A 21473-nucleotide genomic window follows, 5' to 3' on the forward strand; every position below is an offset into this window, starting at 1 on the left:
CCAAATAAACACAAATCAGAGTTAACAGCTACTTTCTGCTTACAGATAGATAGAACTCCTAGGAGTAGATTAAGTCACCTCTTCCTGCCTTTTTCCCCTTTGTATCCACAGATCCTCATCTATTCTTAAATTTCAATTTAATTTTTAAAGCATTAGCACCCACTTTCATCAAGTATGAAAAGGATTTTATTTGGTTTTACAAATACAAAATTGCAAAAGTTAAATTCTGTGTATACAAGATTTATAACGAGATCCATCAACTCCAAGAGCTTTATTCTGTGCTTCTTCCTAAGCAGCTCCTAGCAATCCAAACCCTTCCCTGATTCTTTCTAAGAGGCGGCTGGATGCAACCACTACATTTCATGCACAGCCTATACAGGCTCTTGCACCTGAGTGGTACAACAGTTAGGCCAAAAATCAGAGACAACTTAAAAACCCAGTATTCTTTCTTGGGCTGTTCTTATTCCTCAGATACCAAAATATACCCAAATCGGATACGTTCAGGTGATCATTCAGAGACAGAGCTCGTTCAGAGGTGAACAAGTGGAAATAGATTATTGAAGTATTTACTGCATGTGCAAATGTGCGATTTGCAAGTCTAGGAAGAAAAGCAGTATTTTGGGGTCAGAGATTTAAACAACAATGTGAAAAGAAAAAAAAAAATCAACACATTTGCTCAGCAGCAGGAGACAACACAAACCAAAGGACTCGAATATTGTGGCAGCCGGCAGTAAATGGTGGCTGCTTTCAAGTAGCACTTACTTACATTTATAAAGGTGTTAACAAGGTAGGAGGTGAGAGGGCGTGCAACAAATAAAAAAGGAGCTATCTGAACATAAAAACACCTCCAGCAGTTTAAAAAAGATGTAGCTATTTGGACATAAAACAATACACAGTTGGTCTACTCTTTTATAACTTCAAAGAATTAATCATCTAACTCTCACCTCCAAATGCAGAGTTTGACTGGCAACAAGTGAAAAAAAACATGCATTTGAGAACTTTGGTATCTGCAGAAAACACTGGCTAGTAGTCTGCTTGCATAACTGAAGGACTTAACTGAAGGGAAAAAAAAAAGAGTCACAATTATGCAATTTTGAAACAGAAACAGCAGACTGGTAAGTTTTTTCCCCTTCTGCAGTTCCATAAAGCAGGGACCTGAGTTTGCAGTATGTCCAATTTAGCATCTCTCATATGTAGTCCTCCGTACCACAAAGGTTAAAAATGAGTTTCACTTCAGTTCTGTTACATTTTACTTCAGAATACAGTTTGAAGCAGACAGACACTCCCTTTACCCACCAAATGAAATTCAAAACTGACTACTAAAAGACTCACAAAATTTATTGAGTTTTCACACAGATACTGTGTTTTATTTACAGTACTACCACACACAGGTCAGGTATTAATGTCAAACATTTACTAGTCTAAACTTGGCTACAGAAGTTGTTCTCTCTGTGATTGTTTCACAAGATAGAAGTTGTTGGTTTTTTTTTCTTAACTAAACTGAAAGTTGATCATTGATGACAGAAATATTTCAGGTTTAAATTAAGTAAGGTTGACTGTAAGAGATGTATAATCTAATCTAGTGAGACTTCTTACCAATTTGCCCAGTATTTCTTCTAACGGTGGCAGCAACAATAGCACTTGGTTCTGCTTCAGACAATCCATTGTTTGAAAACAATTAATGGCCACCAGATGCCTATCAACTTTATTACTTTACATAACTGCAGCAACTGTTACAAGAAATAAAAATGATGAATTGCAGGAGGCCAACTGCAAACTTAAGGCTGTACAAGTATTCTTAGCTATCCTCCAAACTTGTCCTGCCACCTGAACTAAAAGTTCAAAACTTTATTTCTGGGATCGTTCATTTTGTATAGTATCTGTTTATTTAATAACAGGGCTGTTACAGCATGGATTTTTCAAGATTTGCATTGAGGTTGACAAGTTCATTTCTTGGCACTCAAACATTACCAAATTAAAAATGTTTATAAAGCAAAAAAATAAAAAATTGTAACATTTCAAAAAAAAAAAAAAAAGCCACAGATAAACACTTTGGAGACTTCACATGACATTACAGAGCCAGTTATCACTTGCAAGACATTCTTAAATAAATAGAACTCATCTGCTTTATGTAGCACTTGAAAAGTTTGTAATTCAGAATATCCCTTGACAACAGACTGCTGATTGACATTGGGAATTAAAACATAGGTAGATGTTCACTTAGGGACAGTTCTATTTTGTTGAAAACATTTCTTAGATGCCAAAAGTACAAGAGAAGGAGATGCCAAGGGAATTCCAACTACAAATGTAATGCTTTTGACCAAATTCTTCAAAGCTTTTACTGTTGGCTAAAATTCATTTGATAAGTGGCTTGCACTTCATTACAATCGCATTTCTTACATCTGAGAACAACCATCCCTGAATAAGAAGTGAGAAGTTACAATTACTTCCTTTATATTCATTATACATAACATAAATGTCGTGACTTTTTAGGCTGTTTAAAAATACAGATTACATTTCTGTGTCCTGTGTGAATTACTTCGGATAACGCATAAAATAACAAGAATTGCACGTGAGACTTAACTCCTTGTGTTTACAGTGGTGCCAAACTCAAAACTATTATGTGAAAGAATAAATTTTTAAAACAGATCTTGTTGGAAACTGAAACCTTAATAGTTTTTTAATTTTTAATCTTTAGCAGCTTACAATAGGAATTCAGTTTCTGTTAATTGATGAAATGAGAGAGGAACTGAATAGGGGAATAAAAACCTGATGGTACTGGCCCAACATACTAAAAGAAGACCATGGCTGTTAACAGCTATATCTCATTTTTCACATGCAAGTCGTGTTAAAGATAAAATATCAGCAACACCACAGTACGCATTTTTTACTTTATACAAAAAAGTAGATCTGTTTGAAAAGTACATGCAAGTGTGGTGGCTGGAATTTAAATAATTTTTTTAATTCATAAAAATTAAAATGCTTACCCATTAAAGGTTAGTGTGAACAGTGTTTGCATGAATTACAATCAGAAGAAAATAACTCATCAACTTAACTTCCAACTTAAGGTTTCCTAATGTGATTGTCCTTAAAAAAAAAAAAAGAAAAGAAAAGAAAAAGAAAAAACTACTTACAGTACAATTTTCCTTAAAAGCAACTGTGATCTCTAGTATAAATATTCCAATCTCACAGGCTTTCTTTCATACTGTCCTATCTTCCAAAGTTCAGTAGTAAGTTGTGGGGATCCCCTTCTCCCTGGCCAACTTTTTCTGTTTTTGAAAAAAACACTTGTTATCCCGCAACAGTTTTGAAATCCATTTTTATTTTTTATTTTTTTTTTCAGTTGTGCCAGAACAAATTTAATATTGGATGGTCCAGGGGCTTGGTCCCAAGGGGGAGAAAGGGGAAGGTGTTCTTGTACCTGATTATAACCCCCACCATTTTTACGCAAGCTCCAGTGCACATCAACAACTTGGCACCCACTTGTCAGTAGGCCGTTACTTGTTCGCAAGCTCCAGGCTGATTCATCCAACATGATACTCCTCCATTAAATGAAGTCCAATATTTTGTCTGCAGTTTTTAACATTCGGAAAGAAATGGGGACACACATGTAGCAATACGGTAGACATCTCTACTGTGCTATAAAATTGACACCTCCATCTGTCATAGTGCATGCAATATAGTCATGAAAGAAAATACTTGGTGCTCTCTTCTCTTCACAGTATTTAAACTTCTATTGTAAAAGCAGCTTAAAACTATGCCACAAGACTACACTGTCCATCTTAACCACAGGCAACCTGTTTAGCACGTCAGGCACTGGAACTTCAGTGTTTTTCCCCAAGTTCAAATGAGCCTGTCACTGAGACAGTAGACTTGGTCTGCTTTAATTTGCACCAGAAAGCTGGTAAGGAAACATTTAGAGCCATTTATTATGTGGATTAAATACGACTTATTTTGCAAAATACAGCATATTTTTCTGTTTGCAAATCAAACCAACTGTCTTTACATGAGCAGATTTACACAGTTGCAGTACACAGATAAGAGTTCATAAATAAAAATTCTACTCCGTATACCATGCCTAGCAATTTTGAAGTCAGTGTAACCTCCAACGCATATAAATAGCGTGGCTGGTACAGTCTTCACCAAAGATGTGTCTCTCGAATCTCTGCAATGATTTGACTGGCTCGCTGCAAGGCCTGTGCACGGAGAAACAAAAACACCAAAGTTAATTGATATTTCTGAAAAGACTTCTGAAGGAAGCAAGGATGGCAGTCAGAAAGCGTGATGTTAGTATTTAAATCGAAGCCAGTGTTTTCATTAGTGGTAATAACCTGCAAGGGCACTGATAAACAACTGTGGAACCTTGCATCTGCAAAAGATCATGCAAGCAAGAACTACTACGAAACAGAAGATAGTGCTAAGACTTTAGCAAAGGTACAACTAAATTGCCTCTCTACAGATACGAGAATTGAGTTCTTTTAAAATTGCATTTCTGGTTATAAGCGAAAAGAACTCACTGCTGTTCTGAGCAACATTAACATGCTCAAGTGTTCCCAGTAAAATGCTTATCTTAACGTTTCATATGTGTATATACATACATAAATTCTCAAGAAGAGCAGGTCTTTTCACCATACACAATTTTAATGCTTTGAATATCCCCCATAAAACAGAGGGGGAAACTGCACTTCTATTACTTCTGTATTTAGGTGCAGCCTCTACACTCTAGCCTGCTAAACTTCAGAAATGTAAACTGTTTTGGTTAAGGTCAGAATATCAACTAATATTAAAACTGAAGTATTATTACAGTCTGGAGAAATCCAGAGTTGAGTTTGGTCAGTTTTTTTAAGACACTTCCCCCCCTCACTCAAGTACTTTTATCATACAGTTGCGAAGACTAAACTTGCTACAGGCATCTTGGGTAAGCAGTATCACAGGGCATCTGATCTCTCAAACGTGCACTGTTTGAACAGACTGTGCTGTTCACAAGAGAGAAGCACCTCTTGCTACTTCTTTAGTGAAGCTGCACTGTTACCTGAGAGGCATTCTTTTCTAAATAGGTCAATCCTAAGGAGCTGTAGCAGACTGATAAGTCAAATAACTAAATAATGAAGAAATGAGGAGGTTTTTTTTTTAAACACCAGTATGTCCCAAATTCATTGATACAGATGAACACGGTGGTCACAATAACTGAGTCTCAACATTTCCTCTGCTTATATATAAGGAACTCTAGATCCACTAGCCACTGGCCTGTAGGCTGTGTGAAGATGGGAACAATAGTTAAAAGACTGTAATCAATTTCCCAGAAAAGAACTACTGAACACAATAGAGCAAAGTTAAATAAGAGCAAGTAATCAGAAACAAAATCTACCATTTACATGGTTTCAGCTTCATCAACTATTCCCATAAGGCCCTGATCTTTTTCTGTCTTTTTTTCTTTCTTAAATACCTTTAGCATGTCAGCTGCCTCTTTTCTGCGCTGCGCCATGTCTTCAGATTCCGTCAGAAGGTCATCCAACAGCAAGGATTTATATAGCTGGCCCACCAGCTCACTCTGAAGAGTGTCTTTCACGTGGTTCACCAGAAAATGCATCACTGCCTTTGGCACACTGCAAGCACATAAAGATTGTTTCTTCAGGACATAATAAAACCAGGCCTACATCAAAGAATTCACAACATAAGCAAGCAGCAACAGAACCTTGGCTCAAACTACCAGGAATCTACCACTGATATATATAAAAGCTTTCTATCTCAAGTAAACAAAGTGTCTTGTGCAATTTAAAAGATGAATGTGTTCCACATAAGATGGCTGTATTGTAAAGAACATAAATATATAGTGTAAAAAGTACATGAAAAATAAGTTACTTTTTTTCCCCACAGAGGACCAGAAACCAAATCTCCACTATGCTAGGCACGACACAAAAGTTGTGTCACCCTAGAATCAAACTTATGTGCAAATTCAAAAGGAAAGAGTCAAGGAAAGGATTGATATTTCAAATCTTAATCCAATACTGAATGCAGGATCCCTGTTCAAATACCAGTCTGAATAATATGTAAATTAAGACAACACAGCATAAGGACTTGAAGTGTGCAAAATGTGTTGTTTAGAATGGAAGCAAGCTGCAATCAATGCAATTCAAGAACAATCCTTCAGAAAAAGGCTACAGAATCTGTAAAGCAACATTTTTCAGTTCTGTGTTAGGCTACAATACCCCCCAATGAAACCATGGTTTTAGCTCCAATTTCCATGCTGCTAAAATTCCTGGGAAAAAATGAATAAAGTACTGAAACTACTGGAACCTGATCTTCTTGGGAACTTAAGGTATGTGTAGGAATACTTTTCTGAAAAAGTGGAAATAAAATCACTATAATAGAACAGTACCAGAATCTAAAGATATGAATGGAGGATCAAAAGTCAAATTACTGCCCCTTGGGTTATTTCATCAGAATAGCAGCAGCTGACAATGAAAATATCAATCGTCCTTCCCAACTGATAAATAAAAAATAACAGTTTAAACAACCATTTTGTTGATGCAACACTGTAAGTAATATTTTACAACTAGATAGAAGGGGATCTGACATACAGTCAGTACTGACTCACTGAGCAGTAATTCCATGTGATCTCATGTGCCCACAGTGCTAAATTCAAATCAAAACCATTATCCGGGCAGATCAAAAGGTTTTGCTCAAAAGAATGCACTTAGTTCAAAGTGTCATGCAAGTCTGAACAGTTAGTTCCAAGGTGAACCCAGATTCATCCAACACATCTCAACTTTTGGAATCATATTCCCACATTTGGTTGGGAATTTTCCCCACTCTGCTCTACTGCTTTAAGGTTCTTTACTGCTCAGCTGTGGAGTGACTTCTGGGAATTCATGATGAGACCACATAGGTCTATTAACAGTAAAATAATTAATTCTACATCCTCTTTTCAAGTCGATGCATTTCAAATTCTATTAAAAGAACAACTTAAGAAGTCTAAAATATTTTGGGAGTCGCCTGGCTAAGAGTGAAAGCAAAACTGGTATCTATCCCAGCACAGCTCTGAATCTTCCAAATAAGAGAATGAATCAGCTTCCAAGTGCGATGTGGGATGGACATGAGTACAATCTTCAAAATATATTTCTTAAAAATATTTCTGAAGTAGGTCAGGATGTTTTAATGCATCAAATTTGCAATACTTGGGATAGCATTTTTGCTGCATATTTACGGCAAAGAATGTAAAGGGTTAGCCACAGCAGTCCCTGTTTGAAACAAAAAGAACAACAAAGCTAAGTTCTGCCATGGCTACGTAACACCCAGAGTTTATTCCAGTTATTTGCTGAAAATCATCCACCTGAATTACACTGAACCTCATCATCAATGTAATAGAGAATTAAAACTGTTAGAAAAAAATAAGTACTACTTCAGCCTTCTTAATTCTGTGAGGAATAAGTTTTATAAAAAAGCAAGATTATATATATGACACTTGAGATATCACAACATTTGTATGGCTTAAACACATCTAGGTTTTGTTTTACCTGTCCTGAATATTCTTTCTGACAATAAGGAAATAAGATTTAATGAGTCGTTCAATCACTTCACAATCTCGCTGCTCACGGGCAGAAAGTTTACGTGCAACGGGTACAGGCTATGTAAAAAAAAAAAACAAACTCATGTTAAATTCTGCTTATTTGTATAGATAAATAAAACTCACACTGGGGGAGACCAAAACAAACTATTGCCCTTTTAGTCTGATAATTTGATACACATAATCTGTCTCGCAACATTACTCTACTATTGACCTAGAGACGTCAAAATCCAGATCTCTGAAACTGAAAGGTCAGATGGCACCAGACAATTTAGTTTTTAAAGCTCACTAAAGGAAGTAAGTTCTGCCAAGATTTTAAGAATCTTCATCTATGTTTTTTTTTATTTTCATTTAAATCATTAAATTTTCCTCTGGTATGAAAAATGCCAACTTCAGCAAAAATGAACAGGCAGTTGAACTGAGATGAGCTGAGATTTGCTTCTTCTTTAGAAGTGATCTAGAAAAGGATTTCACTTCATAGAAATTGAAATTTCCATGAAGGAAAGCCAATTGTCCCAAATTGTAGACTGAAACTAGAAAGGTTGACAAAGGGAAAAGAGAGGGGCCAGAGCTCCCTGTTTCTATAGTGGTCATTATTCATGAAGATACATATTAGCAGCAAAATCACAACACAGAATTCATATATTTTATTTCCTGAGCCTTAACTGCGAAGAGGAAGTATGCGTCTTTCCATCACACTCACCACATCTAAAAGGTTTACAGCATGTCCTTTTTGAGGACTAGCAGGAAGAGCTGCAGCAGGTTTTGATTTTTCCTCTGCTGATCCCTCCTCTGCTTTTGAGGTTTTCAGCATTCCTCTCCAATTGCCCGTTCCAGACTCCTGAGATACATCTCCTGCTCCAGCAGCAGCCTGCACAAACAACACATCAGAGAAAAACGTCAGAGTTAAAACTTGAGCACTACAAACAAGATCAAATTTGTTATTAGTAAGCTACAGGTAAGAAAGAATCAATAAAGGATTTTCATGTATGTATTTTTATTTCTATATTCTGCTCTTCTCAGCCCCCACTTTTGTTTTCCCTGTGGGAAACCAATTAGAAGGATTCTTGCAATCCATTAATGAGAGTAAAATATCAGTAAAATGAAAGCCTTTTAAACTTGCATTCTTCCTAGTAATGGTATGAAATCCCTTGCACAAACAAGCTTCACCATTTACAGATCACTTCTAGATCTTTCTAGATCTACTGGCTTTTACCACATATCCTTAGAGTAATATAGCCTACAATATCAGGATCATTCAGAAAACACATATTAAGATTCAAGATTCACCACAAGGTCTTGAAAGATCTCAGTGTATTTAAAGTCTTTGAATAGAAACCAAAGTTCTTTACAATAGTAGCTCATGAAATAAGTGAAATATATGCATGTTTATGTTTCCAGGTACCAAAGCTATGAATGTATTTGTGGGGCCAGACCTCGTGTTACAGAAGGCTTTTCGGTACCAAACAAAAAAAAAGAAAAGTCTCCATCTTCTGGAAGCAAAGATAGCACTGTCTGAGAAGTAAAGTTTCCATTCCAGGGAAAGAATGACTTTGTTCTTCTGAGAAGAGGATGTAATACCCAGCTCTTACATATTAGAAAACATGGGACAAAAATATTAGTAGATTGTACACATAAAATCAGTATTAAAAGAAAAAAGAAATTATTTTGACGTGGAACAGTGTTCATTTTTGTTTTGTACCTTCCCATAAGTATAGCAGCTTTTCTATTTACTACATACAGTAAAAAAAAACAACAGTGTAATCTCAGTGCTGGTCATGAAAGGCTCTGAACTTACTACTTACATTTTCCTTCAGAAATAGGAGGAATTGAGGTTGAACCATCTATTGTGTTTACAACTAAATCACCCCTAGAGGCTGATCTTAGGTCTAAAGAGGGAATGGCAAATGGAGTACATGTGAGGAAGAAACCCAACTGAAATGTGCACATAAGTGGTCGTAAGCAAATTGCACTGCTCTTCAGAGAAATACAAAATAGATTATAAGAATTCAAATGAACCTCTATTAATAACAGATAGCTATTGATAAGGAAAGCTCCATTACTTTTGTCTGATTTTAGAACAGCTATTTAAAGTGGCAAAAATCCCTGTACCTCTCCCATCCAGTATTACTGTGGAGCATGCTTTATCTCCAAAGCAGTTTCAGAAAGCTACATTCTTTCATAAGAAACTGAGCACCAGAGTATACATCACTTAATAAAGAACAAGCTTTGTGGGAAACACAAACCAAATTTGGCAGTTTCCTGCAACTTCTGAAGTCACAACAATATCTTCATTGTAGATCCTGATTTGTTTTTAGTTGTTGGCAGCATATCAGAACCAATAAAACTTTGACCAAAATCATAGTTAAAGTTCTACTGATGAATAGATTTTGACTTTAAACCACTTTGCTGAGGACAGAAATGACAGCTTTGCACTAGAAGCAGAACATAAATACACAGCAAAGCAAAAAGCCTGAGTCTCCTTAGTTACTCCTACTACACAAATTTGTGACACTCCATCTTTCCATTTCACTCCAATGAAAGCAATTAGCAAGGAAGTCTTTACAGCACTGAGCTGTTATTTTACATGGCAACAGGTCTGAAGTGCAAAAAGCCACTGCAGAATACATTTCACACATAGAAGTGAACAGTTAAGGTCAGACAACAAGGGGGCTCAAGTGCTAACAAAGCCTGTAAGGATTCCCTGCAGAAAGCAGGAAACTCACATTTTTAGTTTATCTTCTGTTCTTCTTTAACTGTCAACACATCAAAAACATGCAGTTTAACAACCATGCTGAAAAACTTGGATTACAGTACCATTGCACCAAACAATTGACAACAACATATTACAACCAAGAGTTTAAACAGAAAGCAGTGGCTTTGCCAACTAGTTGCACATCTTTACCCATTGTTGTGCATACTAAAGTCGTGAAATGTGATGTAGTCTACACCCATCTTGTTATTAGGGACAGAGCACTAAACACAGACTGCTTCCTGTAGTACCTGAAGTGCACCACAACATCAATTGGCATGCAGTGCTTATAAGAAAAATCAAGACAGACCTTGCCATCAGCCTCAGCAGAAGCAGCAGTAACAGTCTCCTGGGAAGCAGGTGGCAATGCACCTGGAGCTTTAGTAGACTAAAGAAGGTAAAAAAAAAATGCAGGGAAAAAAAAAATTCAACTGAAGACCACCAAATCTACCTAGCAAATTCATGCATTTTTAGCTTCTAATATATATATTTATGTGTTGGGGTTTTTTTTAATCCAGAAAAGAAAATAATTTGGATTTGCAAGCAACACAGTAATATAAATGGAGAAAAAAGCATGTTCAAGACAGGTAAGGGACTGCTGGTTTATCTTGTCCTTCAATTTCAGCTCCTACACTGATAATTTAAATATGAAATCAACTAAAAGAACGAACAGTACTGAAAGCAATTTCTAGACAGAATGTGTCTAAGTTCTTTTTTAATCCATCAGCTGCCTTCTACAGACTAGAGGCAGTAATACTGAAGTCTGCTCTGAGACTTCATCATACTTATTAAGCTAAGGAATTTAAAGAACTGATTTCTATCTGCTGTACGAACACTTATTATAATGATAAGCTTAAACCACATTCTGTGCAATCAAATTTAAAATACTTCACATAATACTAAACACACAACTGCCTGAAATCCTGATTGTCAGACTTTTCATTTCCACAAGGCAACATTTTCATGATGCTTGGTATCCAAGCTCCAAAGATTGCACAGAACTGGATTATGACAATCAACTAACAACTTTATCTCCTCTATCTGCTCCCAAAGAACACAAGGCTGCACTAAAATTGCAGTCTTAAGAGTGACTTTAAAAAACAAGTCACTGTGCTGACACAATAAATATTTTAAATCAGTTGTTTATCTTTTGATATCAGTGTCACAGCCCTAAATATAAGCATACATGTTCTGACTTCATCTTTACTATCTGCGAATATTTTAAGCCTCATCTGAAATGACACTCAAGTAATGTGTGTAACATTAATATAGATTTATAGGTAAGTCCTCAAAAACCCTTGATTTAAAACCCACAAAATCTGCATCTTTGGAAGAAGAAAAAGCATTCTACTTCAATCTCAGGAAATCAAAAGAAAAAAAGTCAATACTTGGAAGCTTCCCAGCGTGTTACTAGGGCTGCACATCAAAGCTTCCAGCATTTAGATTAGATCGAAGGAGACTGCATTACACTGAAAATAAACAAAAATCAACATTTACTCACCTTGTCTCGTGGCACAGAAGAAGGCAATTCCCGGGCTAACCTGTTACGCCGTTGTTCCTTTAAAAATAATCCAGCAAGACTTCAATTATGCATCGCTCTGTCTCAATACACATCCAACATTCATATGTTACAGATGACTTCACATTTTAAAGACAAACACTAATACTTTAATTTCAGCTAATGCTTTGTAACTATACTACGATCCTATAAAAGCCTCAATTCTTTGGATGAAACTATTCCGATTATCAGGTTAAAAGTAAATTTTCAACATAAAAAGCGTCTGCAAAACTTTTTGCAACAGTCTTCATAATCAAGACCAGAGCCTTTAAAAAACAGGACCAGAGCTAAGCGGTTTGGCTCAGCATAGATTCCTTATGACCCTCAATAAGCATTAAATCTTCAGAATAATCCAGAAGGATTTGATTTCACATCCAGCATAGTTTATTCTGATTAGCCCAAAAGGAAACATTGACTTCACAACAAAACAGAATTTGAAGCGACATGATCAAACTAAAATCTGTTTTTTCTTGAAATTAGTAATTGATTCTCCACTGAATAAATACAAGATATTTTACATGTTCTGTTTCTTCAAAATGTTCAATGTCCTGTTCAGGAAGACGTTGGAAAAAGAACTAATTTAGGTAACACACAATAAAACAATAATTTCCTATGTTCAACTTGACAGAGTCCTAATTCTCATACTCACAGCAGTTTGTGCAGACATTGTACCTGAACTAGAATTTACCTTGGTAGACTGCTCTTCAATCAATTGCATAACCAGTCAATACAAAATATATAATAGAAAGCAAGAGGTTAGAACTAGCAAGCAGAAATGACAATATAAGCATTTTAAAAAGAACGTAACTATGAAAAAATGTGTTGGATTAACAAGTGAACACAAGAATATTAGCAAGCTGTCAGGCAGATGGATGAAATACTGCAATGAAAATAGGACTTTGAGAAAGAATTCCATATACCACTTGTACAGCAACTGCTTCTGCAACTGCTTCTATAGGATTATGATAGCAACAGAGATTACCGATCAAAATTGAGTGTGCAAAACAGAAAGGCTACAGAAATTGTAAGAGTAAAACTATATTTTTTTAAAGTCTCTCTTCCAAAATTTTCATTTAATAGCCACTTCTCTGATGCCTATCTTGTTTTTCAGAAAGACACAGAAGCAGAACTGTTTTCAGTAAAATATCAACCACTGGTTCTGAACGTAATATGCAGTACAAATCTAATACATCAACTGATCACAAAGTAAGTGTACACCATACTTCAAAATATTCAACTACACTTCACAGAAAAACTGACAAGTCTGTTCTGTCACTAGTTATTTAGATTCTCATTTGAAAAGTCAAAAGATAAGACAGATTGAAGCAAGATATAACCCATGATCATAGAAAATCCTTCTACTTGTCCACTCTTCACTAAGCGTATTGAACTTATTTTTGATGAAGATGTATTTTCTTACCTCTATGTTGTTATTCATTAACCCACAGGCATCAGCAAAATCTGGATGTTTGGTATTGATATAGGCTAACTCAATAGCCACTAAATTGTGAACCTGCAATGAAATGACATTCACAGAAATTCAGCAAGTCTAATGGTAGCAAAGAAAAGTGACCTACACTGCTAGTTTAATTGCCTAGACCACAATACATTGTAACTGTCCTTAGCCAAAGACTTTTCTTACTGTCCCAAAGACAGCAAGAAAGGAATTCAGTCTATCACTGCAATACATTCAGATATTCAGCTTTTTTTGAAACATGTATCAGTTTGACTTGTTAGCTTTATTAAGCTACCCACCCTCCAGCAAGAAATAAACAAGCTCAGCAATTTAAGGAGTGTAAACAATATAGTCACAAGCCACAGTGAGAAACATTGCACTTAAGACTTTCGTTTGCTTTTCACATCAAGCATACACACATATGTACAAAGTATCTTTATCTCCAATAAGCAAGCACAAAAGATACTAGGATATCAGAACATTTACCCAAAGACAGAATTTTTTTTTTACCTTGACCTTCTTGAAAAAATGAAACATAACCCTACCATCATCTTTTTGTTTTTTATCTATCTTCTTCTATAGTACAAGCTTTAAACAACGTAGCTATTAAATAGTTCACCATTATGAGTTGTGATTCTTTTAAAAATTTGGGTTCCAGACATTACGAAACAGACAGAAGCATCAAAGAAAAGTCCAGAAAACACATACTTTTTCCAGCAGCATTATAAAACATGAAAAATTACCATTTCATTTGTGACAGGAAGCCTTCTACGCAGAAGACAGGTTACTACTTCAACTATGGCATCGTGTAACTTGGGAAACCTCAGTAACTCCTAAAAACAAACATTTACTGATAAGACATTGGGGTTTTTGGGGGGTTGGGGAGGGAATGAAGGGTGGGAAATGCCCAATAACTGAGAACACAATTCAAACGCATTATTTTTACCTGTGTACTGTAATTACTACAATGTTGTATAATTCTTTGCATTTCTTCATGAACCAGCTCCACACAGCGAAGGCTGGGCTCTTCTAAACGTTTGATTTGCCTTTTAACCAGCAATTCAAATGAAACTTCAGGAACAAACAAGGCAGGACGGGGACCCTAGTTTAAAAGGACAGTAAAAGTTGTGAAATTGTATACTGAAACAAGGTATTTATATTCAGGAGTTTCTGGTGAAGCCCATAACAAATCAGGTCACGGTGTTCACACCCAGAAAAATGCTCAGAACAGGCCTTGCCAATGTAAGAGCACCTGTTATTAGAATACTGAAATATAAAAAAGATTTACAGACTAAAGAAATACAGAAAATGCCTTTAAGACTGATTCAGTGTTAAGTAATGATTAACCAGGACCCTTGTCAAATCTTGAGCATTTGTACCTAATCTTATAACCATGAATAATTATTTTCAGGTTTATGGATGCAAGTTTAAATAAAATTTATAAGAAAGACTAAAACATTCTCTTCCTAATTTTCAGCAGACAGAAGGTACCACTATTTAGGAGCCATACAATTCTCACTGAATGACAGCTGGGTTTGCTGTTAAATATACTTGGGTACAGTGTCACTGTGTCATAAATTAAATTATCCCAAACACTGACCTTGCAGATCAGTACAATTTATCAGCCACTAAATCCTGTGTTAGATTTACAGACGGACAACAGCATGCACACATTTCATTGCTGCAAGTATCTGATGTATTCCAAGTCTCAATAATTACTGACCACAGAAAGATCCGTCTGACTGCACCAATCAGAACTCAATACAAAAGCTGAATTGTTTGTTCTGTCAAGGTCTAAGGAGTGAGCATTCCTTGTACTGCAACATTTAAAAGTAAACTTACAGTGAATTCTTAGCAACATCAATTCCCACATTCACAACAAAATCAATCACGTAAATACTAAACTACTAAAGAATCACATCCATTATAGAAAATGAAAACATCTGAACATGTCCTAGCCTGCAGATCATGCACTGAGTCTTCATAGCTAACACGGAATGCTTCATGCAAAACAAATGCCAAGCAGTCCTTCATCACACTTTCCCATACAAATAACAGCACTGGGTTGCCAAAGTTGGGCCTAAGCTTAATTTCAGCCTATTCACAACAGAAACAAGCAAGCACTTTGCTTAAACTGATTCCATATCTGATAAAGGCTGCAAATCTGAATGTTGTATTTTTCTCTTGAAATAACAAAAAAGGAGGATTCATCGTATCCACGCAAACTCATTCAACTGTTATTAATTCACGGTCCTCAAGCAGCATGAATTAGTTGACATCTTATTTTGAATCCAATATATACAGGAACAGCACTTAGAAAAACAGAGTAACACTCACAGTAGCATTTCTAATGGCAGTCAGGATATCAATTGTGTTAAGGCCACCTAGAGGGTCAACAGATTCTAAGGTTCGTCCAAAGGTCTCGTGAAAGATGTAACAGATTCTGGCTCCACCACATCTGAAACAACAAAGTAACTGAAATTAGTAAAGAAGAAAAAAAGCTCTCATTATGAACTTTTTAATGATTACTTACATTTATTCATTTTTTACTATATTATGCTCTAGTGTATTACTATTGCCTACATAAGTCAGCAAGAGCTACAGGCTTAATCTAAACACATAGTCAAAATTCCAGAAAACCATTTAGTACTCACAGCTCAGAAGTCTCTATGTATTTTGCTGTTCCTTCAATAGTATTGCAATATTCTGTAGCAAATTTGGTAATAAGCTGCAATAAAGTGGCACTTTTGTCCTCAACAGGTTCCCCATAGCTGTTAAGCAGAGACTGGTACTGAGCAGCTAAAACATTGATCCTGGTTTTCAGTTCTGGCAAGCAGTCCCTGATATGATGCATGAGGAGTCTAAAAATAAAAAACAGACCTTCATGAGAGGGAAGGAATTTCAGTGTTATCATCTCTATCAAAAGAGAAATGAGACAGAAAATAACCAACAAAGGAAAACATTTGCTGAGGAAAATTACAGTAAATTCAGAAATCGAATTTGGAACCAAACAGAGCTTTCCTTATTGTTTCACTGTACAGCACCAAAGTAAAAAGGAAAGGCAAATACAAATGATTACCTATATCATACATCAATCCACATTTCAGCATACCTTGAAAAGCACACACAATTGTTTTTTTTTAATATAATACCTGTTCAGTGTTCTAGCAAGATACTTAGTTCCATTTCGATTGGCTAGGGAGGGATACTTCTTTTGAAGAAAACCATATTCATCACGAATAGAATCGGCTACACTCTTCTTATTGTTAATATCCAGCTGACTCCTGAAGTTAAAAGACATAATTTCAAGCTAGTTAACATGCAAAAAACAATTCACACTTCTTTTTTGCCTGACAGGACAACTGAACAGCAAAGTTTTGCTTTAGACAACAAAAAAGACAATTGTTCCTATTGCTTGGATAATAAAGAAGGGGTTCCTCTATTATTCTGTGGAGCACAGACAGTAAATCAGTACAGGTAGCATCATACATGGACTAAGCAAAAAACTTTATGAGATTAGACCTAGCTGATGCAAAACATAAGAGTAAACAAATACTACAGCCAGTACTATGCTATTAGCAGTAGCTTAGCCCTAATATGTAATAGCTATCAGAGCTGAATTAGCAATAATGTGAACAACTGATCAGAAACGTCCCCAAGCTAAAAAAAAAAAAAAAAAATCAATAGGGGGGAAAAAAATAACACTACAGTTCTTCTAGAAAGGAATAAAGACATTTCTTCTAAATTAGCAGTTGGTTGACGGGAAGAACAACAGATTTTTGAAAAGTAAGCAACAGGCTTGTTGGTTGCTTATTTCAATGTCAAGTCACGTTACTCTTAAATTCATACTCATGGCTAAACAAGTCAAAAATAGTGTAAATGTGCCCAGACAGACCTGTTCACTACTCCAATGATGCCAAGTTTTACTGGAATCACTCTTCCCATGAGCACATCCATAGCATCAGTGCCCGCATCCATGAGATCCAGCTTTGTGATAACAGCAAGGGTTCTTCGACCTATCAAAAGGACAACTCACTCATAGGGATGTTTTGTCTTCATCAAAGCTCAGCATGCACAAAAGTTCCTCATACAATTGCATAAAATGTAATAGATCAAACCAGCAGAGACCAGCACAAGAATGTGTGGTGCTCACCTACCTGGAGCCTCTTATTAACAAAAGTGTAGATAAATAACTATTTAGCATGTATTGCTCCCCATGCATAAGTGGTTAAAGATTCAGGAAACATGCAGTTTGAAATTATATAATTGCTAAATGTAATAAATATTCTTGCATAGTACGTTGGTTGCTATTAAGCATTTATGGAGAAGACTAAGGTAAACAGGCTGGGGACTTGCAAGTGTGAGCAAACAGAACACATTTCTAGGATATATGTAACACTACACATCATGGCAATTCACATAATGAAACTATTTTTGAAGCACCCCTACTACTGGAGAAGCTGCCAGGGGAGGTAACAGGACCACTTCAGGCATTGTGCATCAAACACATTGCCAGAAGTACCAAGAGTCTGAAGAAGCCGCATGAGATTAATGAAACAGATTTTTGTCAGATATGTAACTTAATGCTTTCTGAGTGAAAACAAAGCCTGCAACACAACCTGAAACTCCAGACCTTTAAAGTTTAGAATTTTGGGAAGTGATCCAAAAAACACAGCTGGTCACTTTTACAGGAGTAAATGAAAAGGAAAAGCTCTGCTAGCTGGAACCAGGACAACCTGACTAAAGAGAAAACCAAGGGAAGAGATTCTCCCTCAAAGCTGTGGACACAGAGAAGACTTATAGTTTGAAAGCAAGTAAGAAATACTACTGCTATGAGAAGAATCTGATGGGAAAGCATACCAACACAAAATTTGTCCCTAATTTCAATATACCTATGCTCAGAGTATACACTTTCATAGTCCTTCAAATTACATAGTACCATTTATTAGTAAATAGCAGCTTCAGCTTTGTTTCAAATATAAAAGTTATCCTTTTTAGATTAAAACAAAGCAGTCAGTTCTGTCATACAAATGTGGAACACTAAAATGGATACTAAGAAGACATATTAATTGTATTCTTACCAAAAGTCACTGAAGTAACATCTAAACAGATAATTACTGCTGCAGGATGACGTATTTTCTCTTATAAAAGAGAAAATATTTGACAATAAAGTATGAAGTCATCCTGACAGATTAAACTACTAAAAATCTCAAAACCACTAATATTCTGTAATGCTATTTTGTTGCTCTGAAAACAGATGTGACTTGTAGGACTATTAAAATAGTCTTCTGATCTGTTTCTAAGTCAGAAAGCTCTTAAGATACCAATTAATCACAATATTTTCTGAATTGCAGACTGAAACTGGAAATTTTTAAGCAAATATAATAATTGTATTTTCCAGGAAATTAAGTAACTTCTTTTTGCTCAAACAACTTCTGTTTTGTTTTTTGTTTCTTTGTTTTTTAATTAAATCCTAACATAAAGCTGAAGCTGAATTACAAGATCTAGTTTTTCTTGCTGCTTACCATCTGGATCCACTTCCCGTGCAATTTTGAGTGCTTCTGAAGTGGCCATGTCTGTGTTAGCTGCCGTGACTGCCAGAATAATTGAATTTGGGTTGCTGATGAATTGAAGGATTAGTTCTCTTATTTGAAGTTCGATATCCTTGGGCTGATCACCAACAGGCACCTAGGAGAAAAAAAATATAGTGCAGAACTACTCAAAACCGCACATTTATTTCCATGTTAGACCACTAACTGAACACTGTAACAAAGTTTTCAGCTCTTCCCTTTCCCTTGGGGGGAAAAGAAAGAGGAAAGTGAGAGAAAGAGGAAAAGAAAAGAGAGAAGAAAAGAAAGGAAAAAAGAAGAAAAAGAATGAAAAGAATGAAAAAAGGCCACTATAACAGTGTATAGCACCAGAAACCTAAATCCAACGCCAGAAGATGGTGATATCTCAAATATATATAGCCAACTACTTTATCTGAAGAAAAATGTAAACAACTTTTAAGAACTGAAACACTAATCTAACAATACAAAATAATACTTAAGATTGAACATAAGCTCCTTGTTTCAAAACACAGTGCTTTCAGAAGGAGAGCATTTCATATCTTACCTTTGTCATTCCTGGTAAATCCACAAGAGTCAGATTCACAACATTAGACGAAAAAATCTTAAGATGAATTGGTTCAGGACTGATACCCTAGAAATGTATTCATAATACAGTAAAGTTAATCATTGTACCAGATTATTTAAATGACACTTTGGAAAGTCAAACCTGAAGTTCTGTAATAATACATTCATAAGTAAAAGAACAACTTTCTTCCATCACGCATCTTATCTTTTGGTGGAAAAAAAAGCCACATCTGCCAACCAATTGCTTTGTATTTAGTAGTTGCCTTGTTATCCCCCCAATATAATGCATAGAAGGCTTTATTTCAGAGAATTATCATAGAATCATAGAATGGCCAGAGTTGAAAAGGACCACAATGATCACCTAGTTTCAACCCCCCTGCTATGTGCAGGGTCACCAACCACCAGACCAGGCTGCCCAGAGCCACATCCAGCCTGGCCTTGAATGCCTCCAGGGATGGGGCATCCACAGCCTCCTTGGGCAACCTGTTCCAGTGTGTCACCACCCTCTGTGTGAAAAATTTCCTCCTATTATCTAACCTAAACCTCCCCTGTCTCAGTTTAAAACCATTCCCCCTTGTCCTATCACTGTCCACAGTCATAAACAGCTGTATCCACTCAGTCCTTCTCCACAGGGCTGCTCTCAAAAAGTTCTTTTCCCAGTTTGTATAAATACCTGGGATTGCCCTAGCCCAAATAATTATATAAATATTCAGTAACATAATATTTGATTTTATAATCACACACAAAGATATGCATATGAAAACAATGGAAGCAAGTTTAACATTTTTTTGCAGGATTACTGTGGAAGTTTTGAAGTAAAGCAAGAATTCTCTGTGTTTTCTTTTAGCTCGAGTGACTTGACACATAAACACAGTGAAAAATCATTAAACACAGTAATGCTGCTTGCTATCTCTTCTTTAGAACTGTTCAGTGCTTTTCACTTCTAGATGTCAGAACAGGTTAAGAAAGCTTTCAGTAGGAAGAGAATCTACAGCAAGACAAAGGACAGTTCAGTATTTACCTTATTATTTCCTGAAATTCTCTCTGTTTCATTTTCTATTTCCTGACGAATTTCATCAAAATCTGTATAGATCTGAAGTACAAAAAAGAAAGATTATTTAAATAGCCACTTATCCACAAACATCTAATTGTGAAATAATGCCTCTTTCTCCAAGAGACAATGAAAAATTATGTAACTATGTATACAGAAAGTGAGGGGAAAAAAGGAAGAGTGACTAATAGCTATTATGCTACTCCTCTAATAGCAACCATCAGTGCTCAAAATAAAGGAATCAGAATCTTATGGCAGTTACTAGCGCTTACAACAATATCAGACAAGATAGAAAAAACAAATTGCATTCACCTAGAGAGAATTCCACACATTTAATTCTACTGCTAATCTAGTTACAAGCTTTTGAAGTTGATGAACAACATCAAACTTCTACTCCTTCACATTTTGGGAAGGGACATAGAACATAGTGTTTCGTTTCCTTTTTGCATTCTTGTTTACTGTACCCTCTTTCCAGTAATAAAAGGAAGCCACCACCAAGCTACCCCCTCCACATTTCCTCTGTGTTCCTCTTTAAGATTACTTCAACTTTCAGTACTGCCTACAAAGTGAGGAAATCAGTTTAAACTAGTAAAACATCTGCCAACAAGGAGCTTTGCTGCTGGCAAAGACAATCATTGTCTAATTCTTGACTTGAAATCCTCAGCCATCTCTGTTTCTCTCTCCTTGCTAACTATTCAACTCTTCCTTTTCACAGCTTTGTAATATATCTCTAAAGTAGTCAATTCTTCAGTGGACTGAAATGATTTGCAATAGTATAGAAAAGAAAAAAAAAAAGCAGCAAAACAACATTTTTAGGGTCAACATAAATAACTCAGCAGAATCAACAATCCACATACAAAGTTATTGGTTAATCTACTCATAGAAACAGAAAAACCTGAATACTCTGGCATGCAATATAGCAGAATGGCTCTCTTTTTTGGGGAAGGCTGCTCTG

At 35.9% G+C, this 21473-nt stretch overlaps 1 protein-coding gene across 5 annotated transcripts in view; it reads right to left on the bottom strand.

Moving 5' to 3' along the window:
• Positions 1-1176: 1176 nt before the first annotated feature.
• The window catches only part of DNM1L (dynamin 1L), a 36571-nt gene continuing 16274 nt past the window's right edge, over positions 1177-21473 (bottom strand). For 2 of the 5 annotated variants that reach the window (XM_031589817.2, XM_031589820.2), the window contains 16 exons: positions 20489-20560; positions 19448-19534; positions 18859-19021; positions 17229-17349; positions 16486-16617; positions 15988-16194; positions 15671-15791; positions 14280-14435; positions 14077-14166; positions 13298-13390; positions 11821-11877; positions 10630-10707; positions 8271-8438; positions 7518-7627; positions 5447-5606; positions 3096-4196 (listed from right to left, as the gene is read on the bottom strand). In XM_031589817.2, the coding sequence (XP_031445677.1) occupies positions 4140-4196; positions 5447-5606; positions 7518-7627; positions 8271-8438; positions 10630-10707; positions 11821-11877; positions 13298-13390; positions 14077-14166; positions 14280-14435; positions 15671-15791; positions 15988-16194; positions 16486-16617; positions 17229-17349; positions 18859-19021; positions 19448-19534; positions 20489-20560 (1872 nt within the window). In that variant the 3' untranslated portion in view covers positions 3096-4139. Of the gene's footprint in view, positions 2419-3095; positions 4197-5446; positions 5607-7517; positions 7628-8270; positions 8439-10629; positions 10708-11820; positions 11878-13297; positions 13391-14076; positions 14167-14279; positions 14436-15670; positions 15792-15987; positions 16195-16485; positions 16618-17228; positions 17350-18858; positions 19022-19447; positions 19535-20488; positions 20561-21473 lie in introns of those variants that run through there. The other 3 variants (XM_031589818.2, XM_031589821.2, XR_016468513.1) reach the window with 2 other exon arrangements.

Source organism: Phasianus colchicus, chromosome 1, assembly GCF_987193195.1.
Source record: "Phasianus colchicus chromosome 1, bPhaCol1.hap1.1, whole genome shotgun sequence".
NCBI lineage: Eukaryota > Metazoa > Chordata > Aves > Galliformes > Phasianidae > Phasianus > Phasianus colchicus.